Source organism: Leptosomus discolor, chromosome 14 (genome assembly GCF_034619465.1).
Source record: "Leptosomus discolor isolate bLepDis1 chromosome 14, bLepDis1.hap2, whole genome shotgun sequence".
Classification (NCBI taxonomy): Eukaryota; Metazoa; Chordata; class Aves; order Leptosomiformes; family Leptosomidae; genus Leptosomus; species Leptosomus discolor.
In genome coordinates, this window is record NC_141404.1 from 17363413 (window position 1) to 17391253 (window position 27841).

The following is a 27841-nucleotide window of genomic DNA, read 5'->3' on the forward strand; positions in this document are numbered from 1 at the left end:
TTATGCTTGCTTGAAAATTTTATTGACACAACTGTTTGGTCCCAACACACAAAACAGCACTTGAGCCACAAAAGAAAGTGTCCAAACAAAGTAGACAGTTAAGAAAAGAAATTTCTCTTCTCCTTCCCATTCCAAGAAAAAGATAGTGCATAAATTGAGGGCTTCAGTGACATTTTTTTTTTTTTAAACAGACATGAATCTGAAGTAGTACATTTAACTGTTAAATTAAAGAATTTCATGGTTGTAATGCTTTTAAATCTGTAAGTCACATCATTCATTTAACCCTTTGGATAAAAAAATATATTGCAATTCAGTTCGCTATTTTGTTACACTATGAACACAACTTCTCAAAAGTATTATTCTATTACTTTCAAACAGCAATTTCAGAATCACACATGAATCCAGAAAAGATAGGCTGACCTCCATAAATGGTATAACCATCACACTCACTTGGACAAATACCATCTTTTCCTCTGAAGCAAAAACCTGGTTTTCTTTAGTACTCCAGATGACTTGTAGCTGCATCTCATGAAAACTTAATTTCAGGTTGGTCTTTTCTCCAATGCACACTCTTTTGAAACAAAGATCTAGACTGATCAGTGTTAACCTTATCAAACTTAAGGTGAAAACAGATGTTCTTGCATTTAACTCACTAAAAGCGTTCCATGAAAGCTTACTTCTACGTTTTTCTTTCTATAGCAGTATGTCTGTAGAGGTTTGCTAAGGACTCAAAATACTGTGCCATAATGCTCAGAAAAACTTCCAAGTGTTTCTCTGCATTCACAATGGCTATAAGTTCACTACTGGTAATACTTGCCTAATTTAAAAGATTTTATAACAAAATCTGACTAGTAAAATTCTGTCTATAGCCATTATTCAGTGGCATTTCCTGTTGCTGGCTGAGAAATTAAGAGGCCACGTTCCATCTCTTTTATATTACAATAGAATTCACGTAAAAAATACCCAGCTGGCCAGTGGAAAACCTCTAGTATAGGTTCTTTCAATACCACAAGCAATTTATTTGCTGCCTGGCAAATACAACCCATTGTAAATGCCATGGTTACCCAAAATGGGTATAAAGTCTCATACACTAGACATTTCTGCTAACTAGAGTTAAGGTCATCCACTGACTTAACCTCTCTTCCAAAGCTGGCCCTTTCAAAAGCCAAGACAAGATACCACAAATTGAAAAAGCTTCCAACACTAGGAGTAAGTTTTACAATAAAAACAGACACAGCTAAAAGACAGCATGTCAAAGAATAAGCTTCCCATTTACTGAACATGCTTAAAAATAGAAAACAAGGTTAAGCAGAACAACCTTAGCATTTCCACATGTAGCCAGAACTTCCCTTACAGGTGGAAATAGCATCAACACCTTCCATCGCAAAACATTTTAGTAAGACCAGCTCCATTATCTGTAATTTATGCATTAAATGCATATTTCAGAAATATCAGAATCTTCCTAACTTCATTTCTAGACACAATAAAATGTGTGTGTCTGTATCTTAAACTCATAACACCAAGACAGTCTTTTCCTTAACCAAATCCATGACTGGAACTAAACATAAAAGGGAAGCTTAAATCAGTGTCCTAGAAAGCTCCTAAATGGAATAGAAAGCTACAGAAAACATTTAAAACAAGCTTTACAAAAAATCTACATAATCTTCTACAGACATCTTCAGACAAAAGATTTCCCAATGCAATTACAAGTCATCTGAAAGGTCAGAGAACAAGTTTATCCTCTGGGGTACAATCAGCTCCCTCACTTGTCATTTCAGGTCAGCAAGTTAAAATTTCTCGACAGGCTTTTGAAAGACAGATCATGCATTTTATTAATACTGTCTGAAACAATACCAGTAAGTAACAGCCTATAGAATACAATATGCTACATGTTTGATTACACCACCAACAAGGCTTAAAGAAAATAAAATCTGTTCCGCTTTAGTTGAACTAATAGTTTGCTTTTACTGAACACGTTTATGAAAAACTGTAAAATTTAAGAATAATTTAATGAATGCCAGAATTTTTTTTCAAAATAATAGAAAAAATCTGCTCTGCTAACAGCTGTGTTCAGTGTAAAAGGAACAAAATCTTCACAGAATACATTAAATACAAATTACTTCTAGGCCTTTCATTAAAATACGTAAGGGCTAGCAAACAGCTTTACTTTGTGCAGAATCCATAGGTATTTGTCTCACACTGAAAAGAAAGAGTTAAAGCTTGGTTACAGGTGCAAGTGAAAAGTTTGCTGCCAGTTTCACCTTGTTTTTGTGTTGCTTTTTGGCTGGGCTGTCCATTGCTTCCTTGTTTAGTTGAGTTTCAGAGGACTGACAGGGAGGCACTGAAGCATTCTCTGTGGTGTTAGATACCACAGAAGCAGAGGGCAATCGTTCTTGACCTGTAGTAACAATTCTTTGTTTTTCTTCTTCTGTTAAAATCATTATATCTAAAATAAGACAACGCAATTTATTGATGCTCTGTTCTTGAAAAATAAAGAATATTTCTCTGGTAACAGGCAATAAAATATTTAAAGATGACTTGTCAGCCTGATTTGAAGCCAGAAGATGTGTCATGTTCACCTCTGCAGCTGATGTGATGTTTGCTTCTGGCTCTGTCTGCATCGTGTACTATTTAGAAGGTCTAATTTAATTCTCACACATTCTCTCAGTGCTCACAAAATCACTATGAAATTACTGTGGTGAAAAGGTTGCTACAAGCTGGCAAAATACAGTTTTAGGGGTGGATAAGGTTTCTATAAAATTCACCCCAGAGAATCACAATAGGGTACTTACAGTCAGTCTGACAGAAGTCACCTGCATTTCCAACATATACCATTGTGCGAGAGATATATATGTATGTAGGTATCTAAAGGAACTTTTATTTAATCAACCATTTGCTTGATGCTTTATTTTCCAAATTGTATTACTTATGGATGATAACTCGTATAACACAGGCAAGCAAATTCTTACCAGAGAGAGGTGCAGGGCGCTCCTCGAACTGAATGAGGTCTGCAGACTCAAGGACAACTGGATCGGGTCTCAGTTGTGGGGATGGCAGACAGGAAGGAACTGGCTCACACAAGAGGTCAACGGGAGATGTATTTGTGAGGCAAAGAAGTTCTTGCTCAGTTTGATTAGAAACTACAAAAATAAGGGAACATCTTTCAAAGTATCTGTAAGCTGTGAAGGTGTCACTATTCCAGAGCTCATAAGAGCAAAGTCTTCAGACGCTACTCTGACGATTTGAGAGCTAAGCCGATTGGAAATATCAACACAGAACTAATTTGATTAATGCGAACTAACCTCAGATTTCTTCAAGAGTTACTTTGCTGGGTCGAGAGCACCTAACTACAACAAGCAAAGCAATAGTATGTTAAATTTATTGCTTGCCTGAGTAAATATACCCCCCTAGTAAAATCTGGTATTTGCCAAACTTGAGTAGAAGAAGAGCTGAGGAAACAAGTCCTACAGGATCTGTCTGTAACAGAGAAGGGCCAGTTACCAGACAGCTGCCCTGCACACATACCAATGTTTTATCAACTATTTATGTACCATCTAACACATTTACATGTGAAAATTAAGCTGAAAGTTACAAAATAAAATGACTTGCCCGTATTAAAATGGACAAGCCTAGATTTCTGCAATAACTCAAGAACCATTCCACAAGTTCTCCAACCTGCAGGTAGTAAATGAATTGGAGACCACAGCAAGATATGGACTATGAGATCACCATTTCCCAGTTATTTTTATTTGGAGACAGATTTATACCAACAAGACCAACACTATTATTTGCAAGTAAGTAGCAACACAAAAATCAACATAAAAGCACCACAAAAGTGCACTATATTCTCATCAGAATACAGGAGACATTCCTAGCAGAAGCTGCTACTGACCATCTTTTCTCATTAGCTTTATGCTTATAGACTCAAATTTCCACTAAAATCCATGGGAAACAGTACTCTAGCAGCTATGTATATATATATACACTGACAGCAAAGGACAATAGATGCCCTTGTCAAGAGGACGCATGCCTAACTACGCACTTTGGGAGAAGTTCAACAGCTTTCAAGCCATAAAGCACTTATACAGAAGTTCAGATTGACTAACTCACACAGTTTTCCCCATGCTGCTTTGATTACTCTGCTGATTTCCCCTAATATAATAATTTTTTTTACACAAATCAGTTTTCCATTACCATTGCTAGGTGTTCCTAGACTTAGTTCCATTGATGAAGTGGATCCTGGGGTCTCCATAATATGTCCATTATTGTCAGCAAGTTGGTTTCCATGATCGTCCACATGATCAGCAGGGGGAAAACTAGGTGAGCTAAAACGAGCTACAAAAAGGCAAGTTCATTTGGTTCATTTACTCAAGTCACCTCTTAAAAAAGCAAAAAGGAAAACTAAGATACTACTCAAAGTTTAAATGGCTTACTTTTCATATCATTCTTCAGTACCACAATTCTCTTATGGCCATGTCCTTTAATCCAGACCACCTATAGAATTAAAAAAAAAAGGAGAATTAAACATCAGCATATACTAAGCTCAAAGCCTAAAGCAGCTTACTCACTGCCTTTCATCTAGCCTCGCACCAACATTATTTCTAAAGGTAAATCAAGTCATGTTGCTAATTCGTATTACGCTACCCAAGTAAAAGCTTTGTCTCAAAATAATTGATGCCAAAGGCAAGCTATGAGGCTAGAAAATGTACTAGCTATCTATTCACAAAACTGTATGTTTAAACATGGAGCTGCAAAATTCCATTTTGTCACTCTCCAGAAAGATTAATTTATTTAAAGGAAAGCTTATAACTACCAACCAGGTCACATAACTATCCTAGAGCACTTAGGACACGTTGGTGACAAGATGATGCCACAGCAAATTCCACTAGGCGGCACTTCCAACAAGGTCCCACAACTCTCCACTCCCCAAACCAATAATCTACCCTGATCAAAACGAAGCTTCAGTACCGTACTGTCATCTATTCATTTGAGACAGAAATCAATTATCTCACTTGATAAAGACACCAAGGATGTTTGCAGCCTCACCAGGAACAGTTCTTAAGCAAAATTTAACCAAAGTGTGTAAAAAAAAAAATTTTTTTTTTCCGTATTACACAGTGCAGATTTCTCAGAAGCTATTAAAGAGACAACTAGTGTAAGTCTCCTTGGAGAAGGTAATTATTCCAGCAATTCACACCCGTTAACAGAAAGGGCGGTTGTGTAACTATTTTCAGTCCATGCTAAAATCTCAATGTAATTGTGCAAAACAGAATCCTTCACACCTGTGGAATTGCTCCCAAGAGCTCTTCTAAATTATTGCATCCATACGCTTTAGGTTGCAGCACTTCTCCTGTGTATTTGCTGTACGCTACTGGGAACTCATGAAGAAAAATCTGCTGATAATGGTAAGTGTGAAGTAAGGACCTCACATTCTTCGCAAACACATACAGGTTTGTAAGCTTCACATGTTCTTCTGCTGCACCATTGGTAAAAACCTATTAGAAACAGAAAAGAGAAAGAATTAGGCTGCATACTTCCGTACCCTCTAGTCACAATGTCTTTTCAAAGCATGAAACACCAGAAAGGAAAGAGAGCTTACGTGCCTCAACCAAGTAAGGCAGACTCTTCAGGAGTTCAGTTAAGGTCATAAATCCATATTCACATGGATTAAGTGAAGTACTATGGATTGTTTCATAACGCTGTTTGAGCTGTTCAACAGAGAGGAAGGATGTTCCATCCCAGGACATCAACAACACTAGCAATTGGGCAGTCAGAGTCCGCAGAGATTTTCTATTTATCAGCTGAATTTGCTTGCCAGACTCTGTGTCAACAACCTAGAAAAATGAGTTGGGAATGAAGTTAGGGACAGGGAAGAGACTAACTTATAAGTTGTGTAGCTGGGGTTTGTTTGAGCACAGCTGTATCTGATATTACATACCAGCATCTGATGCTCCCCTAGCCAAAACCACATAGGATAGAGAAGCTTATTACATGGAAAAATTTACTTTAAATATATAAAAGCTGTGTAGCAGTTTCTGTCCATATGGCAGACATGATTTTAGTCTTTGTTCCAAGCCAGCTGAACCTGACTGAGCTCCAGCCTGACCACCAGCTGCTAAATTAACAGAATTAGAGCAACTGAACCGCTATGCCTGTGCCCACGCAGACTGACGTAAGACCATCTACGTACCCACAGAGTCAAAGCCTCAAGCCACAGATCAAAAAAAGTTTGGAATATAAAACAGTAGGAGACTGAAAACTACTATGGTTATCAGGAAATTACTGCGTTTACAGTTATAAGTCAGGTGGCAAAAGACCAATTTGTGTTGTTAAATTAAGTATGATAATACAATCTTTCACTTTTTGTTTGCTAAACAAGCATGAGTTTTCCCAGAGAAAGTGAAAGATTACAAAGGAACAAAAAGAACATCACAGGACTACAGAAGCTACACTTAAACCCCCTTTGGAATTCCCCACTCTGACTTAATGAAATATTGTTTCTAGAGTACAATATTAAGCACACTGAGAGCTGTAGTTTGAGACAGGAAATTCCTTAACAGAACATTACACACCTTTTAGAGGGATAAACTACAAGGATAAAAGATTACCTTTACAACATGGCAAAGTTTTTGCATTAAAGCTGGAACTGAGCTGACATCATAGTCTTGAAGACGCAGGGTGTATCCAAATGTTTTACTGTACTCTGCCAGTAAATCCGTCATCATAAGGCAGTTGTCTTTTTGAGACCGCAGCAGCTTAACAAACTGGGCAGCAACTGCTTTGACTTGTTCCACCTCTGTGAGCGTGAGAATTTTCTCCTCCCCACATTCCAATACCTACAAAACAGAAGTTACACTTCATTGAAGTGATTTACCTAGTCTGGATGAAAAAAAAAGTGTAATCTGCAACTAAAATTCAGTGCTTGCAGGCAATTGTTTGCGATGTAGCAGGGTTCACGTGCCTCAAAAGTATCTATATAGCAAGCAAAACTACGTAATTTCCGAAAATACAACAAAACAGGCAATTAAACAGTCATTAACTTTTTTAAAAGCAAGTTTCACAGAACTTTCATGAAACTTAGCTCTAATTTTGATGCACTGAATTTAAGTGTAATCCAATTTAGAAAACTTGAATTTGTTAACAAACTGGGCCAGAATGTGCTAAAAACTTTGGATCATTTTACCAAATTAGCTGTATCAGACTGTTTTAAATACAGCTATCTAACATTACAGGTGCACAGTTTGTAACTCACACTAAAGCTAATAAGAAATATAAACCCTGATGAAGCAGTTGTACAGATTTTAGGAAAATGCTTTAGTACAGCTTAGAACTTACAAGTAAGACATCTGGTATGGCTTCAAAGAGTTCAAGTAGTTTTGTAAAACCATAGTAAGCCAGTTTGCACTGACGGCCAAAGTGATGATGATAGGAAGGAATAAATTTATTGAAGGGCATTCGAAAATGGGGTTGATGGCGCAGTAAGTCTACTACCTCTTTAGAAAACTGTTTGGTTCTTTCAATTTCTTCTTGTGTACGTTCTAAAATTAAAAAAACCAAAGCAAGAGCTATGTACCAACACACATAAAATGCAACAGAATATAATAAGAAAATACAGTGATTGAGTTTTCAGCTTAATCACATATCACATCAAGTCACTGTTTTCTTTTACCACAAAAGACATTTACTAAGCTTACATGTTTAAAGTCAAAATAACCAGGTGATCAGCACTTTAGAAGATATTAAATAGCCAAATATGTTGGTATTTTTGCAGCCTGGAAACAACCCACTAATTTCACAGAAAGTTTAACCACATGCAGAAGTAGTAACAGTATTTCATGGGGTTTTTTTGCCACGTGCTTTCCCATTTGTTCCACCACAGCTGTTTCTAGAACGTCAAATTTTTTATTTGCTAGAAGTTCATAACTTAGTTATGAAGGTAGAAACACCATTATCAAAAATCCAAGTCACTCCTATATACTTCAGTTAGTACAGTTTTAAAATAGTCAAAGAACAATTTCTTCAGCAACAGTAAGAAAGAGTACACTGACATACCTCTTTTGGGAATACAAATTACCATTTCATTGTCTTGCTGTGACAAGCAGATGGTTGTATCTGGAATTTCTGATATAATATCAGCCAGTTCACATACTCCGTACTCTGTAACATCCCAGTCCTTGGAGAAACACCTGAAAATTTTAGAAAATTGTATAATACAAGTATTAATACATGCTGTGTAGGCAAAAAGCATGTAAGTTGAGAGAATAACACCCAAATCCTTTAAAAAAACAACTTAATTTTCACATTGGCAATAATACTAGCATGTGAAAGAGGGTAAAATATTCTTAATTCAAATTATCTGTCCATTCTAACTAGAAAAGATACACCAATGGCTCACATGACACTAGAAGGAAGAGCTGCGTATACCACCAACCCATGGATGCCTCAAACCAGTTGTGCTAAGTGACAATATAAAGTAGTATTTTTCAAGATCAGGTTCTAATTACATTTTCTTAAATCATTTCTATTATACAGCTCCATATGGCTACACTTTCAACAGGTCTGTATGTGCTCAATAGTTACAGACATATGCTCTTAAACAAGATTAGATCTCAAGAGAAGGCAGAGACAGTATCCTGAAAAACCCCATATTAAGGTTCACAATACTATGTAATATATTAAAAGCTATTTTAGTGTCCCTGCCTCCCTAACAGGAGCCTCTCAGAAGCAAGAACGCTTCACATGTCTTCTTATTAAACAAATGGCCAAGCTGACTACAATGGAGATGCACATTTAGTAGATTTAGAAACCACCACCAATGTATTTCTGCAAACAGTGGAAATACAAGTAGAAGCTGCATTCCCAAACAGAAGCCGTTGGCACACGCAGCACAACAGCACACAGACAAAGGTAAACCACATGTAGCACTAACATGCTATGGTTTCCTCAAAGCACATTATGTGCTACTTTTTATCTTCATATTAAGGAAAGCATTATTCTTGGTTCTTAAAAAACCCACAACCTATTTTTTACCATGCTAGAACAGAATGTTTTTTCCTGGCAATAGCAAGACAGGTGTTAATCCTCATTTCTGCACCATTGCTAGATCCAGTAAAGATCTAAAGTAGTAAGCATATAGACTGACAATCAGTCTATCTTATATTTCTCTCTAAAAGCCTAACACTACGTACTCTCACTATTGTTCATGTTAATGTGCCACAACCTGCTTGCTTAAATCCAACCTTGCAGTCATGGCTTCATAGAGAACTAATGAAATACAATAACCCATTTCAAAGTCCAGTGAAGTTAAACGAATCTCATACTAAAGGAAGCAGTAAAGTCTGTCAGAGACTTTTTAATTACTGTTTCCATTAGAAGTTTGAACTTCCTTCTCTGGCAGGGGGGTTGGACTAGATGATCTTTGGAGGTCCCTTCCAACCCCTGACATTCTGTGATTCCACATCACAATGAAGAGGCAACACAGCTGCCACAGTTTTGTACTAGGATTTAAAGTGCTGACTGCTCTTGGCTAGGTTTTAAACCCACCCTTGGTAGACCTTGCACAGTTGTACTTGTTTCATTAAAGATAACTTACCAGTGATAAGCCTGTAAGAATTCCCTCACAATAACTTGCTTACTGGCCTGGGATTTCAGAAGCTTCAGTAAGTCTTGAGTAAAGCGCTTCACTTGAGCTCTGTGCGTTAGGGTCAACAAGCGTTTGGAACCCATACCAAGAATCTGAAAGAAAGTTATTTGATCACTCACATCTAGCATTCTCAGTAAGTTCTTTTACAGGATATTCAGAAGCTAGTCCTAGTATAGGTAGGCTAGAAATAAAGGATATAATAGAGACAGTGTTTGGAAAGGCAGCCTCACAACGCCTTACACTTTCTGTACAAAGGTACATGTCATCAAGAAATCAAGCAGTGCTTCCTCCACGAGTGCTATTGCAACTGTTGTGCATTTGTATTGGTTATTTCAAAATTCTAACAGCCAACTGGTGTTTCAAGTAGTAAGCTACCGTGACCACAGTGTTTCTTTTTGTAATGTAAGGCCACATAATTACTTCACGCAGAAATCCTTCAAGCCACAGGGTACACATCACAGCCTAACTTACAAGCACTCAGCATTTGCTGTGTTCGTATGAGAAACAGACCAGTTAAAACCTTTTACCCAAGCAATAGCCACAGGCTAAAAGCAGCTGCAAACTTTATTCCAGAGGCTTAGACTGAATAGAGAGTTAATTTCCCCAGAAGATGTTTTGGAAGGGTGGGGACAATAAGAAACAACCACCCAGAAACATCTCAAACAAGACGACAATTACATTCCAAGGTTCAGTTAACTATCTCTTTCAAGGGGGACTAAGGTAATTGCACAGCATGTATTATACAAGACCAACCAGCAATTCAGATAGCTGAAGATACAATTCCCCAAGTTAAAAGGAACAGTGCCATATAACTCACTTGCAGTACATGAGGCACTGCTTCTAGCAGCTCCATTAATTTAGAATACCCGTAGTCAGACACACGGCATTGTTTTGCAAAGTGATGATGGTATGTTGGGATGAATTTACTGACAGGTATGACGCAGGACGGTTGGCTTTTAAGTAGATCTATCACTTCTCTACTGAACTGAATAAGTTGTGGATTACCTACAGGGCTCTTCGAACGCAGAAGCCAAGGATCTACAAAAAAAAAGTCATATTACTGAACCTTTCACTAATATTCTTCCACTAAACCCTGCACTTTAATTTATGACACAGGCTAGAGCACAGGAGAAAAACAAGAATGAACATCTGAGCTAAAAGTTTCTCTTTATAAAAAGTTTAACAATTATACAAGATGTTTACTTTATGCTACTCTTAATTTTTTTAGTGGAAATATTAGTTCAGAGAAAAGATATTAAATAGAAGTATTTACCTGTAGTAGGAGGCGGTGGTTTGTTATGTATCCATTTGATAACTTTAATGCCATTTTGGGCAGTGGCAATGTTAACTCCAGGAACACAGGTGATCAGGTGTTCTAAAGGAACACCACCCTGGCCTTCTGGCACCATTTCAAGATCATTGAACTCTGACATATAACAATCAGGAAAACTTTGGAAGAAAAAAAAACGCTTCCATTACACATTAAAATACTGCTATAACAATTGTCCTAGAAATATCATTATTTTGAGACACTTCCTAAGCAAGAGGCTTCAAGAGCTTACTAACACATTACAGAAGTCTTCACAAAATGCGTATTTTAAATGTCTTTTTTCTCCCCTCAATAAAAATGAAAAAAGTATTAATTTTATAAGGCATTTGCTATAAAAGATAACACCTTACAGAAGTAGAGGTTTTATATAACAGATAGTTTCAGAGCATTAGAACAGCCATCAATAAAATTTTAAATCTTAACTTATCAGCCCTTACACTAAAAGCCTAAATTGAAATACTTTACCTCAGTAAAGGCACAGTACCCTCATGTGTCTGTAGAAGACTGTGAACTTGGGGAGCAAACGTCTTCAGAGACAAAATCACAAAAGGAATTCTATAAGAATCTGGATCAAACTCATGCTCACTGTAAAAAAAAAAAAAAAAGAGGCTGAAGTTTATACGCTCATTCTACACATCACTTTAGCACAGTGTGCCGGTGCTCACATACACCCCCATAGGAAGCATTACACTATATGCATACAATACACTGCTACTAGCTGACAATACCAGTGTGTACAGTCACAAGCAACTTCCATCTTTTCTTCATCACAAAAATTAATACAGCTACAGCAAATTTCCAGAAGACAAGCAACATTTACAAGACCACATTTTTATTGTCATTAGATCAAAATTTTCAAGTTAATTTTCAGCAGCACATACCAGGCAGTTAACAGTGAACATCTAACATCTGGTCTAGTGGCACAACCTGGCTGCTGTCAAACAAAATAAAAAACTTAACACATGGCTTCTGGAAATCTTCAACCCAGTATGAATCACTTTCTAAATGCAGCTGGAGGACAAAGAAGAATGATCGGTTCCAGCTATAATTATGTAATAAAAATCAGGCTAATAGAAATCTCTAGAATGTATAACCTTCCTATACAACCAGAGGAAGGTAGTTCATCTTTCAGCTTGTGCTTAAGGGGTATTCAATCTTGGCAGCTGTGTTAGAATAAAATAACCTTACCTGAACAGTTCAGACTGGTCCATGAGAAGTTCCTACAAAATGCCATCTCACCATTTTGTGCCTGACTTATTCTTGTAAACATATAAACAGTGACTGGAGCACACTATATGGACATATATACCTCAATTTTGATATACCTTTAAGTGTCAAATGCTGTTCAAGTATTTTGTAAGATTTTATAGTATTTTATACATAGCTTACATAAAGTCTTTATTCAGGCAATGCTGCTTACAAACAGGCTCGTGATATTCCAACTCTTCAAATATTATAGGACTACAGTTTGCTGATGAACCATCATGTGACTGTGAAGATCCCAATGGACTCTGCCGGGCTTGGCTGCTGGGTAAAAGGCACACCAGCCGCCCACTTCCTTGGTCACGGATTGCCACGGTGTCTGTTAGTTTATACAGGTCTGATACATTTAACTTATGCCCAAATCTAGAAGAAAAAAAATTGAAATAAATACACATTATAAACACAGTTAAAGAATGCAGTAATCTGCATTTTTTAAGAAACAGGAATATGCTAGAAACTGTTCTATGCAAAATGTCAAGGCAACTAATCTAGTCATCCCAATGTAGAAAACCAAAGTAAAATACTGAAAGTATAACCCTCTCAAAGGCCACTATTAGTCATTGCCTCTGTATAGATAATGTGCTGCAACATCTAACACCGCCCATAACGCTTCATTCTGTTACTCTCTAATTCACTGTAAACAATCAGATTCTTTAAAAGTACTAGAGAAAAAAGAACAACCGAGAACTTACTTCTTTTCATAGATTTCTGTGAATTTGAACACAGGCAGACAACAAGCAGGTGCATCCTGCAGAATGGACATTGTTTCTGAGCTATAAAAGAAGTTTTGTAATATTAGCACAAAATTAATCTGTTAGTATTAGTCTCCAGCCCAAACTGGTGATGCATTTACAGATGCAGTTTATGAACTATAAATGTAAGAGGACAAATTGCAAATTGCATTCCCTTCCACCCCAGCACTACAAAAGTTGACACTTCAGATCAAGGGAGTGCAAGTAGTAACATTTCTGCTAAGTCATTAGGTAATGTCTCTGAAGGAGTTGCATCTTGCATAGGTGGTAAGTTTTCAAGCATCTATAAAATGCAACTTCAAAGCTGCAGCATTAAAAGTTACTGGCCTGGTTGTTACATTAAGACCTTTGAACAGGCATGAACTAAAAGGCAGGAATGAAGTAAGGTTACTTATACAATGGCAAGCAATACATAATTTAGAATATTCTACACTCCAAGCACTATTTTCACTGGAGCTTTCTGTGAAAAAATGAAGACTGCTTTTTTCCTAACGCTTTCTTTCAGTAAGGAGGAAAAAAAAAAAAAACACACCACAAAACAGAAAATACCTACTAGTTTCTCACTAGTACCAGCACTCTAGTTCTATCATCACCCATATAGAAAATGGAGATCAAAGAAACACTAACAGCTTTTAAACAGTGTATCCCATGCTCAAAGAGAAAATTCATATGCACTTTCTTGGAGGAAAGAAGAAATAAAGATGCCAAGTATAATCTTACTTAGCTGCACAAACCAAGTTATTCAGGTATATCAGTATTAAAGAGTAGTGGTGAAACTATTAAACACTATTAAACAGAGATCTAGTCTCCTCAGATGTGACTTGAAATATAAGCAGTGTAAAATTGCTAAAGTGAAAGCTAGCCTTGTAGTTAACACGTTCATCGGGTCATAAGACAGATTTTATTTCCCTGTCATTCCTTTGCTCAGTATTTTAAATCACCTCTCAGCTACTAAATACATGCTAGAACAATTAAGAAGATGCCAAAGTGCTTATTACCTAAGTAGAGAGAGTGATTTACTAGCAGCTCCTGTTGCTAATGAGACCTGGATCCTTTTACTGCCAATTTTGTATCTATGCAGACTGTTGACAGCACTGATCGCTTCTTGCAGATTTTCCATCTGAACTGTAGCCTTCAACTGGTAGTCTGTATGAGGACTGAGCTCTACACTTTTCACCTGAAAGGAAGAAAACACCTTATACATTTATCACAAAACATCAACTCAAGGCAAGCCAACGTGAGAGTGGCACAGTCTTGCTTTGACCAAGAGCCAAATATGACGCAAAAGGGAACTGAGAATGATGAACCACAGCCAATAGGGCAATGCAAACAAGAAACAAGTGCAATGAGCCTTGACCAAGGCAAGACCATGAGATTCCTTTAACAAAGACATCATCTTCCCATGTAGATTATGCCAGAAGAACATCATCTACAGATCAGACAGAAACAGGACTGCTGCAGAAGTGACCTCTACTTGCATACTTGCTTTTTACTGATTCATACTCTCCGGGTCTGTTTTTGACCACTTCCGATTCAAAACAGAAATTCAGTTTTTACTGTGATTTTTAAGCTGTTAGGAATTCAGCTTTACAGCTTAAAATGCAGCTAAAGCCTAAGTCTCTTCCCTGCATGACTAAAGAGACACTTACCAAGAATTTTATATACAAAACTTCAGAATACCAGATCAATGAAGACCATGTGTAAATTAAGAACATAGTGCAAGTGATGATCTGGTGGTTTTAAAATGAGGTATTGTGGTTTTAGTTTAACAGAGTTTAAAAGTCATGTTTGGATAGCTTTCTACTCCTGCTCACTTAAAGCTAGACCACAAATATGTCCATAAATACATAAAAGGAAGTATTAAAAAACAGATTTACTAAAGGTACTTTAGCCTTTACCTTGCCATGTCTTGAGAAAATTTCTTGTAAACTTTGCTGCAAGTCTTTTCTGGACAATCTGTAATCTATATTGCCGATCTGAATGTCTGCACCATTTGCAAAAGGATCAGGGCAGTCTGTACCACTGGTATGATTTGCTACATTAAATGTGAGTGGAGATGATCTATTTGAGAGATTTGGAGACATACTCCTGGGTAAAACAAAAACAACTATGAGCTAAAAGTAGCTCTGGCATGATTCTCATACACACATCTCAAAATTAATCAGAAAATAGACACAGGTCAAGAGCACAAATCCAACACTTCAAAGTTATTTTCCTAGTACATATGTGTGTGGGTAAAACAAGTTTCACCACAAGCCAAACATTGTAACACAACAAATATTTCCTAGAAGAAGAATGAAACATCATATGAATGATTTCCTGAGTCACCCAATTTAATAATATTTGGCACCAAGTCTTCCACTATCTTTCTAACACATTAAAAAAGTCAAACTCATTCACATGATTTTAATAATTGGCAAAGGCCAGGTATTTAAGTCTATGAGAATTTAATGGGCCTGGATAAAGTTCTACTGGGAACGTCAAAGGCACTGAAATTAAGAGGAGTAAGATGTCTAGAATAAGATTTTTCAGAAGCTTTAAAGACAAAGTTTGCAGGAAATAATTGCCACCCAACACATTTCTGAAAAAGTCTGCTTCACCTTGTATTTACATCCACCCTCTGTCAGCTGTTACACAGCACCATTACGGTTTCCTTTTGCCTCCACATAAATCAGTATATTGAGGTCAAGTGCTTAGCATACACAACTCCATATGCAGCTGTCAATAATCAATGTATATATTGGCGAAGTCTCACTTTGCCTCCCAAGTAAAACACAGACACTTACCGAGATGACCAGCAACTCTGAGACATGAGTAAAGGGCTGAGTTGTCTTGAGGCTGTCAACTTACTGAAAGCAGAGGGATAGCTGACCTGAAATACAGTTTCATCTTTATCTTTTTTATCTACAGGGGAATTGGTAATGCTCCTGGAAGCAGAGGTCTCTTTTCTATTTACAAATATATGTAAGAAAAAGAAAACATATTATGTTGCAGAATTCACATTTAAAAAAATGTAGTAACATTAATGTCTTTTTATTTTTATACATACTTCTGACTACTTTTACAGGCTGATTCTCCCATCCCAGTTTTTTTGGTTGCCAAAGACACAGGAATCGCTGCATTAGAGGTACTCTGAGGAGAGGAAATTTGTTCTCTTAAATTTTCTTGCTGATTTTCAGTATTTCTACTGACAGTCTTTGATTCAAGGTGGCACAGCTCCTGTATGAAACAGAGGAAAGGTCAGCATAAAAGCACTAGACATTCCTTACCAGAGCCTTTCCTTGTGATGGGAACCTAGACAACTGATACATTTTTCTTTAATAGCATTTCCATTGGCACTTCATGACTAGCAATATTTGATTTTCTGTGACAGAAAATAGTAAACTGTCAATTAGCTGAAATATTTTTTGCTACACTGTAGATCTACCTCAGTTTTCCTTAAACCTAGCAAAGTGGATCATTAGATATTACACTCAACACGAATACAAACATCAAAAGTGGCCTAGGATTCAAGACTCAGGAAGTACCAGAAGTATTTCCAAATTGAGAAAAAGGTGGCAGAGAAGGGGAAAGACAACGCTCAAATTCATTGTCTGCTTTCCAAGCAGATGAATACAGCTCTCATTCAGCAATGTCACTATACACCACGGTTACTCATTAAATAGGATGGACAAGTTAAAGCTGTAATAGAATCAACCCTCGGAACATAAGGAAAAGCAAGAATACTAAACAAGGTAGAACAATACCTGTAAACTTTTAACATTTGTGGGTTTAATGATAGATCCATGAATCTGGAATCCTCTCCCAGCAGAGCCTTTGGTACCAGAAGACTGATCACTTGAGTCTTTGTTGAGGAGGCACAGCTTTATGTTCTTGTTAATTTTTTTGGGAGACTTCACCTTTTCAGTTCCTACAAAGCTGGAGCTTTTTGTTTCATTAAGTTCTTTATTTTTGGGAGTAAAAGACACTACAATCCTGTTACCAAAAACATCTTCATTTTCCATTCGCTTCCGAGCCCGTTCAGCACTCTCTTGATTTAAAAAACGGAGAATTGCACTGCTTCCAGAAATGCTCAGCACTTTTCCACCACAGTTGTCAGACAAACGCCTGAGTCTATTACTGACACTTTTGCTGTCTCTGTTTGTTGGCAGATTATAAACATATAATAGTGTATGGCATGCCTGTTTGAAGGGAGTAAGATTTTGTGTCAGAATACCCTCTTGTTCAAAACCAGTATTTTCTCATTGATTCTGGTGACACACACGCTCCCCCTCGGACGCCCTCAAGTCATTGCTTTTGCAACACTCAATTTGTTTGGAAAAGTCTCATACCAAGGTAGATCCTCAAACTTCCATCTCCAATATAATTTAAAGTTAGAGGAGACTACAGAGTCCCTGACCTTTCAAAGAAAGAAAAGGTCATGAGCACTGTGCAAAGACAACACAGCAAATCCAGAGGGAAACATCAGGAAGATGAAAAACCCCAAGAAAACAGTGGACAGCGACTCAAAACTATTAAAGCAAGCATCACAGAGCTGTCTTAATGCACAGCTAAGTTCTTACTCTAACTTTCTGCCAGTGAAAGAAAGCCATGTAACATACATTATGTGATAAAATACTTAGTGATGAGAACGTGACCTTGCTATTTTACTTTTTTAGTTAATTACTTCCTCCTTTTATTCTCTCATTCTTTCTGTCTTAAAGCAGAAAGCATACATTCACATGGTAGTAAGTAAAACACAGACAACAGTCAAATAATGCACCAGACATCACATCTCACCATAAAAAACCCACACAATTCCAGCCTGCTCTCCCTCTAAATTAGAAAAAAAGAAAAAAATGACACTGAAACGTCTGTTACATTAAGAATTAAAACCTTACTGGCATTTTCAGCGGTAACCTTGGTGGCAAGTCTGAAATAAATTCTTCAAAACAAATAAGCTCATGAGCATGATGCAGAAGTGCTTCTGAAGCTTGGTTTTTATGTACCAAAATTATCCGAAAACCATGTCGATGTCTCAGGTCACTGAGTTCCAAAGCAAAGTTTACATCCGCTGGAGGGGGGAAAAAAAAAAGTGTAAGAAAGCACATGAAAAAGCTAAAAATAATCAGATTAAACAAACAAAACCCCAGATCTCACTTAGCAAGTTCTATTTATCACTGAAAATTTCCAATGAAAAAGCATCAACAGCTACAAGGCTTCTCAGTAGACATAACTTAAATCAGCAGCTAGTATTCACCCTCAGACAAGGGCTTCCTTTTAATAGCAACTTCTAGCAATTTATCAGCAAGGCATTCGACTGGTACTGTATACTTCTATTACAAACATTTGTTTAGCTTTAGGGAGAAACCCAAGGCAACACAGAGCAATTCAATAGTTGAGTGGCTTGCATATTTAACTGTATAGTACACCAGTACAAGAATAAAAACCAAATCAAATACATTTTGCTCAAAGCATTCTGAAAGATTACTGAAAAGAAGATACAATGAGTTTTCCTTTCGTAGCTTCCTGCTGAAGCTGTCTAACTTCAGACAGTATTTATACATATCTACTGACAATCAACAAGACACCAGGTTCCAATGTTGATTTAACTAAGCCAAGTTCTCATCTTACTGTCCCTACTTTTCCCTTGCTGCCACTGACATCAATAATAATTTTTGAGCAATTCAGTTAAAGCTGATTCTAAACGTGACTCTTGGAAAGCAGACTTGTGTCATATGCAAAAGTACTGTTGAAGAGAAGAACTGAATTCTGCATTGCAGACGAGTACCATAAACACTTACTTGACACAAGAACCACAGTGGCAGGTGCAGTATGTGTATCAGCAAACCTCCTAAGACTCTGTCTGAGTTTGTCATCAGCAGCATTCTTTGCTGTAGCATTGATGTGTGCAACAGTCACCTGTGGAAATGTACAGATAAGCTCTAAAGAAAAGCTTAAATGTGAACTATGCTTGCTTAATTTTTTTTTTTTAAATTAACATAAATACAAGCTTTCACATGCACCTTTTATTTAGATAAATTAATACATGCATGAAATACAACATGTATGGATCTCAAACTGTTCTAACGAGCAATGAAATTCAACCCTAGTTGCTCAGCAATGCTTTAGGGATGACTTCTGCTGTTCTGCATTAAAGATCGCAATTTACATACCTTAAAAACATTCCATAAACTCCTCATTTGAAATAGAGGGGTAACAAACCCAGCAAGTACTTGCTACCAATTCATTTTACCTCACATAAGCAGATAAACTGTCAACCTGTTATCATATCTGCAATTTAGGGGGTGGGAAGGGATTTCTGACTTAAACCCACACACAAAGAAACAAAAGGTATTGATAGAAAAATACATAGCGTTAAAGGTGCCCTAATTTATTATTAGTGGTAATCAATACCATTAATTTACAAGTGTCCTCACTAATCAGCACGGTATTCACTAAGTGAAAAAGTTCAGAATCATACGTTTTTTAGGTTAGTGATTTAGTCACAGATTTGAAGGATAACACTAGAAATGCCACCACTGCTTATTACTGGATGAAATCAAAGTCCTCTGTGGCCACTACAACTAAAATAGTAATCTACGTATAATGGAACACAGTTTCAGCTTTTAAAAGCATCACATCAGGAAAGTTCAGCATTAAAAGACCTCACCCATAAACTAATTATAAGCTCGTGCACTAAGAAACACAGAAGCTGACATAAAGCTTTAGTGAACAGGGATCCCTACTGGCATACACAAATTCCCAAGCAAGAACATCAAGTAGATGCTGTTTTGATACCTGACAGTTGTTTAGCTCCTGAATAACTTCTTTATTTTCTTTACTAATGTCACACACACAGATGAATTCTGCCTCTCTGTGACCTTTAAAAAACTTCTCACGAATCCTCTGTACAACTGCTATAGCTGAACGGCCAGTGGGAACTGAACAGTTTTCAATGTCCCAGAAGACTCCAATGGGGGGCAAGTTTTCCAGAACTTGGCCTGTTATTGCAACTTCCGGAGATCCTGTACAGGTTTAACAACACAGCTCATTTTAATCTCCAGTTATCAACACTGTTAAACTTAGCACACCATAAACTTTGCACATGGGAAGCTTTATGTTTTAAGAGAATAACATGCCCACGAACGCAAGTTCAGTTTTATTTTCTTAAAGAATCTAAAAAATAACAGTCAAACAGAAATTCAGTCACTGTTAAGTGAGAATAAAGATGCAAGACAACTTCGGCTTTACTTTCAAACTCTCAAACCACCAAGTAATGTATTTAAAAAGGAAGTTATCAAATGCTGAGGTGGCACGTGCCATGAAAATTGTCCGAAGCTGTGTCACACTAAACTCAATGGGTGCTCTATCGGTAACAGAAGTGAAACATGAAAGCTGTTCAAATTTACAGTGTGCATCAGATAAAGCATCTAAACAAAACTGGATGAGATTACCAGTATAGTGACAGTGGTTATAGAAAATTAAGGCAGTATGGAAAAAACTCAAAGGTATCCTACAGTTCAGGAGAATGAGGTTAAGAGATTTTGCTATTATAGGCTAAGAGGTGCAAATGAAGTTCCTGGTGTTTCAGCACTCTGAATATCTATTTAATTTGGAATTAAAATTATACCCCCATTCCATCCCCACAAAACAACTGGAAAAAGAAACACGAGGAATGACACAGAACCCTCACAGGTCAAAAACAAGCTAAGAACTAAAGTTAGCAGAGAATATAAAACTAAGCACAGCAGACAAATGTCGTATTTGGGTATATATTCTTCAACAAGATTCACTGGAACTGCATTTTATAAGAACACTTAATTGGGGTGTCACACCTTAAAAACCTAAAAATAGATGTAGTCTTAAAACGATTGGAAGATTATCCAATTTCTTATTCTTCCATGACTAAGTTTATAACTGTCATACTAGCCATGACTTCGTAACTGAAGTAGCACTAACACTGTAGAAAGACCATGTAAATATTTCACATAGTATTTTCCTCTCAAGAGGACTGAAAAAAGCTATATTGTAATTATAATCATTACATCTTTACTACATGACGTGCCAATAGACACTACAGACTAAGAAAATTATTTTCAAAGTATGCTGAAGATAATTTCTTTAGACACCACCAGAACAAAAATAGCTTCCAAGTCCTTAAAATTTCTTTTTCTAGTTGTTAAAATAGTAACAAATATAGTAGTAAAAAAATCAAAACTCCAAGAACAACATGGAAGTTAATTAGGTAGTCAAAACCCGTAAATCCAAGCTACAACTTTGCAAAACAGAAACATGGAAGTTTTTTACTGTCTTCTGTGACTTTATAGAAGTTTCCAGAGAACAGTGCAATTTAAGAGAACTCTTCATGTGCAACAGTATTTTAAGGAGGACATCCACTAAGTGCAAGTTTCAAACAAATGTGGTTTACCATATTTCTGTGGTGATTTGCCAAGGCTGCTCGCCAGTAGCAAATTCTTCTCACTTCCTGTTCCTTTGGTTCCACAGCCATTACATATTGGGATAGGAACAGGTGCAGTCTGTGCACTTGGAGGAGGAATATTTGGCCAGATTTTAGCAGCATCAACTAGGCTGTTTCTCGTTGGCTGTTGGGACAATTTTTCAAAATACATGTTCATTTAGCACACAATATTAACACATACTATTCCATGCTAGAAACACTCGGTCTCCCTTCCGCAACAAATGCAAGTTCAGATGTACTCTACAAAGTCAATTAACAACACTATCACTGCATGAGGGAAGCTTCTATCCTAGATTCTTCCCTAGCATACTTAGCTCTAGATTTCCAAATGCAAAGAAAGATTCTGTTAAATTCTGCACATCAAGATGTGCCATCTTTAAGAAGTACTAATATATATTCTAAAAAAAAACCCCAACAACTTGGCATGTGAAATCAGCACGGCCAAGAGTACAAGGCTGAATCACCTCCCTTCCCTCAAAAATAGTGGTCATAATTCCAAATATACTCAATTCACCATTTAGTCTATGAACTTAAGACATTCCACTTTTACACTGGAAAATCAAATTTGAGAGTTTACATAACACATCTCACAAAGTTGAGTATATTATTTCACTTGAAATGTCTATTAAAATTCAAGCAGTTTTAACCAGTTCTCAAGTGTACCAAATTGGTACTTAAGTATAAATTACAGATTTGGGAAAACTGAACTAAGACCTACAAACCAAACCAAAACTACAATAACCTCATAGCATCAGACATTTCACCTGACTCACAAATGGATCTTTATTGATCAGCTGCCTGTACAAGGGTACATGTTAACTGTTGTCAGCCTTTTCTCAGAGTCACTAATAAGGAACACTGTAATTGGAGCTGTCAGGAAGAGGTAACTGTCTTTCAAATCCAGTCAAAATTCTGCCTGACTACATATATATCCTATAAACTAAACATTGTGATAGCCTCTTTTGTCTTCCTATCGAACTGCATGTTACCTCAGAAAACACGATCTCCAAAAAGGCTCTCTGGTACATTTGGATTGTGCATCACCAACTAGGAAGATGCAAGCTGCAACCCATGGAAGCTGGCGCTCTCCTCAAGGCAACATTATTTCAACATTAACCATACACCACGCTCACGGAACACAACATGTGATGCGTACAAACCTTGCTCAAGCAGTCACTGCAGTAGTGAGAGCCCTTTAAACAAACGGAAGGTGCCATGTTTAGGTGCAAAGGGTTGGCGCACACACGTGACGTTAGCTCCGACTGTGCAATATGCTCATCCAAGTGGCCTGTAGACCCACTCGTGAATTCAGAACAAGGAAAATAGCCAGAAGATGTGCAGCTCTGAAGGGCTGGAAACTGATGCAGTTTGTGCACGTTACCATGACAGGGCTGGAAATGGAGTTTTCCACAGCAGGGTAGATGCTGACAGGAAGATACGCTGTTTTCTACGCACATGCCAGGGAACTCACTCGCAATGCCTGCCAAATTGCTTCTAGCTGGAGGGTTCTTCAGTGAAGATGCAGACTGATAAGCAAATCCTGACCCTACTTGACAAGTAATCGTCCCAGTGCTTTTTGAGTCTAATATCGTGCCAGGGTGAATCAAGTTACCACCACCACCACCACCACAATGCATTTGTGGAGTACAAGAAGAGTCAGAGCCATGAGCACAGCAGCTTACTTTCGGGCCAGGTGAAAGCTGTATTTGCTGTTGCTGAAGAGGATGAACATCAGGAAGCGGTACTGCTGGAAACAGTTTAGAGCCAGCATTATGAGATGATGAAGCATCCTTCAATTCTACAGCAGCTTTCTTGTTCTCCATGTAATCTTTCTGGAAAATGAAAGCTCAGTTACATTCAGAAACATAAATAAACCAACAATTTTATACTATAAACAACCATATTTTTAGACTGTCACAATTTTGACAATAACAGAAATTTTGAAAAGCGTTATCTTTAAGATTACTATTACCAGATTACCTTTACTATGCCAGTTATGTGTGCCAGCCTGACATATGTTGCTTTCAGTGGATTTTGGAAGCAACAAAACCAAAAAGCTACAAACCAAATAGCAATGGGTCTGTAAAACCGAATCTGAAGAGCAGAAACTGTTCAGGCTAAGGCTGAGAGAGATTCCGCAACGGCAAAGCACAAAAAAAAAAAAAAAAAAAAGAAAAGAAAAACAAAAACAAAACCCAAAAAACCACACACCATTTATTTCTTGTAAGAGCAAATATAGATAGATGCAAGGTAAAGTAAAAAAACCCCACAGTTTGGAGGTACATAAGTAATCATCTTTTAGTTTGAATAAAGACTTTAAAATTGTATTAAAGTTTTAAAAGTAATGCATTAAAAGACTAAGACTAAAAAAAATTATAAACTATATCGAGCAGATAAACTAAGAGAGGACAGAGAAGACCGTTTTCACAACAATTACAGAAGTGCTTTTTGCCTACTCTGATTTAAGTGCCAAGACATACAGACATGCATAGACAGAAATACAGCTTTTTTAAAGTGGCAGTAGTGGAAACTAAGCAAGGTAGTGACAGGCACCACAGCAGTCAAGGTCAGTAGAGCTAACCTGCGCACAACCCACTGCTCCAGAGCTTCAGGCCAGTAGCTTGGAACAGCTTTCACTTTCCAAATTGAATTTGCTGCATTTCCTACTGCACAGTAATGAATAACTGACTCCCCAAGTTCAAAACCATTCCTTTCTACCTGATGCAACCTTATGAATTGAAGATAAACTCTGCCAAAAATCTGTCTGGAACTGGTCTACATGTTAAATTCCAGAACTTATGGCAGCTGCCCTCCTAAGTCCTGATGCACGAGAACAGCAACACAACAGGATACATGCTTATCTGTTTCCTCCATGTCTTTTACTGAAAGTCAGATCAAACATGCATGAATGAGTGTTACTTAACAGCTGGAGCTTGCTTGCTCAAGTGAGTCATTGTGTTACACTGTTCCTTCTATTTCTCAGCACTTTGCATCTTAAATGTATAGAATCATATACAGTTACAGAATAGCAACATTTAAAGAAACAGAAATAAGGAAAACAAGGAAAAATTAAGACACTCATGAAGAACAGTATCCGCAATTGCTCTAACTACTATATAATAATTCAGAAGATTATAATTTGCCTCCAAACTAAACTGATAAAAATCTAGAAGCATGAAGACTACTCCCTGCTCTACTCTTCAGCAGTAACTTCATAGACTTTTCAAGAAGCTGCCTTGTACACTTTTTAAGCAGTCAGTTGTACTATTCCAAACAGAGCTGTAGAGAGTAAAGCCTGTCAAGCAAAGCAACTTGCCTGCTTTCACTAACACTGATGAGAGCTGCGAACACAACTAAAGACCTTAACTTCCCACGTAGATTTTGTACTTACACAGTAACTGCCGTCTCCTTCTCCCCTCCCCACTCGCCCCCTTCAGTCAGCAATATCACTGCAGTTAGTTACACTGCTCTGTGCCAGGATATCAACTACGCTTTCGGTAAAGCACTGAATTACCGTTTTCGCACTGCAAGGCAAAGACTTTTCAGCAGCAGAAAAGCAATTAGAAAGTTTCCAGAGCCATGGTTTAGCATCATTCTCTTGTTGCTGAAGCCATCTGAATGATCTATTGCAGAGGTTCTCTGTCCTGTCTCCTTCCATCATACAGCCAAACAAAAAGGTTCAACATTCTTCCATCCCCCCTTCCTTTCATTCTTCCCACCTGCTAAAGAGAAAAAAAATGCACGCTTTAAATAACTTTTAAGGTAAGACAGAGAAAAACCATGGTGTCTTACGAATTCCACTACTGCTAGATCACGGAACCTGCATTATTTATGTTAAATTTAATTATGCATATGGGACACAGCCTTGACTATTCTGGTTTAGTACAGGAATATTCCTCATGACTGTAGCACAGGTGAGGTAGTCTGAGGAAAACACTGTTTATGTCCATGGCATTAGCTACAGGGTCCCAGAAACGCATTGCTACTGACATGAAATAACTGAAGCTTTCTGTGCATTCCCCTGGAAAAGGAAGCCAGAAGGGAGGTTTTCAAGAGCAGCTCATCAGTAAATACAAAATAGATGCAACTGAACTCAGCTGAAAGAATTAAACTGCATAATCATTGTTTTTCCACTGGCTATCAAAGCTATACATACTTGTATCAAGCACACAGCACTTCATACTTAAACAGAGCTCTCAACTATTAAAATTATTTACAGATACTTCTACTAATTCTCAAGCTGCCCCACAGCACACCACATCAATTTAGCTTTACAGAACCACAAAGAAGCAAAGCAGCTTGTTCAAGGCCCGGCCACACTGTACCAGAAAAACTACGATTAGCAGTGAACTCTTCTTACCCTCCAACTATGCACTGCATTCATTAGCCTACACTCCTTCAGGTTTTTCTGCACTCAGTGCTAAACGCAGTAACCACGGGATACATTCCATAGCATTACATTTGCCCCAGCGTTATTTTTAACCACAAAAGAAGTTTAACTTTTCTTTTTAAGCATATAAGTTTATTCACACAAACCCTACATACCCCAAAATCACCTTGTATAAAATAGTAACTTAATCAAGTTCTACAACTCTAGAGTATGTTACTTTTAAAAATGTCTGCTAGCACCAATTCGCTCAGGAATTAAAAAGATAACTGAAAAAAACCCCGAAGCCGCATCATTTAATATGTCCGCGCTTTGCCCCCTGCGGCTCGCAGCTCCCTGGGTGCCCTCGGCTGGGCCGGGCCCGCAGCCCGGGGGCGACGGCGAGGCCTGACCCTCCCCGCCCAACCGGCGCGCCCCAGGCGCTGCCCCGCCAGCAGCCGCTCCCGCCGCGGGGCGGCGCCGGGCCGAGGACGCGCTGCCGCCCGCGAGGGGAGCGGGCCCCGGCCGCGCCCGGCCGCGGGGTTCCCGGGGCCTCCCCGCTGCCGCAGGGCGGCGTAGGCAGCCCCGGGCTGGCGGGAGCCGGCGGGCCCGGCTCGGCGCTGCCCCCGCCCGCCGCGCCTCACCTGAGCCGCCCCCCGCGCCGCCGCCCCTCACATGCCGCCGCGGCCCCTCACACCCCTTTGTTGTCCTCCCTCCTCCCTCTCTGCTCCTTCTGCCGTCAAGCGACGCCGAGCGCCGGAAACCAGCCCGCTGCCGCAAAGGCGGCTGTCGTAACGTAACGCTCCGCTCCGCTGCACTCCCTCCTGCTCCTCCCCGGCGCGCAGCGGGCCGGGCTGGGCTAGGAGCGGCGGCTTTTAGAGCTGCGCCGGGCCCGGGACTCCCGGCGGCCGCCGGCCTGCGGGCCGGGGCGGGGCGGGGCGGGCGTCACCCCCGGCCCGGGCAGAGGGGCTGCGGGGGTGTCCGTGCCCAGTTGGAGAGTGCCTGGGGCCGACGGGGGCGGCACCTGAGGGAATGAGGGAGGCCCCGCTCAAGGACACCCGGGGCCCTCCCCGATGGGGCCGCTCAGGAGCGCCCCTGCTCCCCCTTGTATTGGGACACCCACACCTCCCCCCCCCCCCAACAGCGAAAGGAGAGGCCTTGTTTCGGGCACACCTGAGCCCTGGCCTGCAGGGCTGGGCAGGGCGGTAGGAGTCGGCCCCGGAGGGGTCTCTGGGAAGGCCTGTGGAGGGGCCTGGCCTCCCAGCAGGTGCCTGCGCAGGGATGCTCGCTGCAATGAGGAAGTTGCCACAGAGTTGAACTGGGCTCTTACAGGTAATGATTTTTGGCACCTTACGCAGAATTTAAGTTTTCACTTAGAACTTCTTTTCGCACGCACACACACAAAATCTTGGTAGGTTGCCAGAGACGGACAGTTATAACCATTTATAAGAGCCCGTTCCCTTGAAGGCCGTATATAGTCCTAAACCCGAGGACAGCAGTTAAAATGTTGGTACTGATCAGAATCTGCTGTTTGCTTATGTTAACAGAAGTGTCTGATCTCTCTGTACTGTCTTTTTTGGGGTTGCTTTGGGTATCATTAGCTGTGTATAAATACATTCCCCAATTAAGATATATACAGCTTAAAGATATACAGCAATTACTGACTAATGAAGATTCCAACAAGCCACTGCATTAGGCACTAATGTGGTCCCCACCCCCTGATAGAACACCTGGAGTCTGCTGGCCAAAGAAACATGAAAAGGGTGGGCCTCCACCTCAACTCGGTTTTAATAACTTTCATTCACTGGGTCTGTTCATGTAGGTAACACTGGCAACCCACTGAAGGTAACTGGGTTTTATTCACTTTAGGATTTTATAACTTTCCACATTAATATTTTTCCTCTTGAATCCTTGTGCTACTAATAGTCCTTGTCTCAACAATCCTACCTCTATTCGTAATTTTACTTTTCTTGTCCTTCTACAGACACAGCTCTGTCTCAGCATTTAACAGTTCCCTCAGAAGTCC

The 27841-nt window shown here is 38.9% G+C and overlaps 1 protein-coding gene across 2 annotated transcripts; it reads right to left on the minus strand.

Annotated features, from left to right (window-relative positions):
- On the minus strand, positions 1–25125 carry MARF1 (meiosis regulator and mRNA stability factor 1). 2 transcript variants are annotated; one of them, XM_086472862.1, is made up of 26 exons: positions 24964–25125; positions 22610–23281; positions 21399–21573; positions 19769–19995; positions 18772–18889; positions 17869–18041; positions 16735–17169; positions 16041–16207; positions 15775–15942; positions 14887–15076; positions 13987–14165; positions 12929–13009; positions 12363–12599; positions 11439–11558; positions 10917–11092; positions 10461–10681; positions 9593–9735; positions 8053–8186; positions 7336–7538; positions 6609–6836; positions 5604–5834; positions 5283–5495; positions 4434–4494; positions 4201–4335; positions 2970–3140; positions 1–2446 (listed from the first exon to the last, which is right to left on the minus strand). In XM_086472862.1, exons 1-26 carry the CDS (start codon positions 25108–25110, stop codon positions 2214–2216), a joined length of 5238 nt encoding a protein of 1745 aa, XP_086328988.1. In that variant the 5' UTR covers positions 25111–25125; the 3' UTR covers positions 1–2213. The 2 variants fall into 2 exon arrangements, with proteins under 2 accessions (XP_086328988.1, XP_009946205.1); XM_009947903.2 differs by having other exon boundaries at positions 4195–4335; positions 15775–15936; positions 16038–16207.
- Between the last annotated feature and the right edge of the window lie 2716 nt (positions 25126–27841).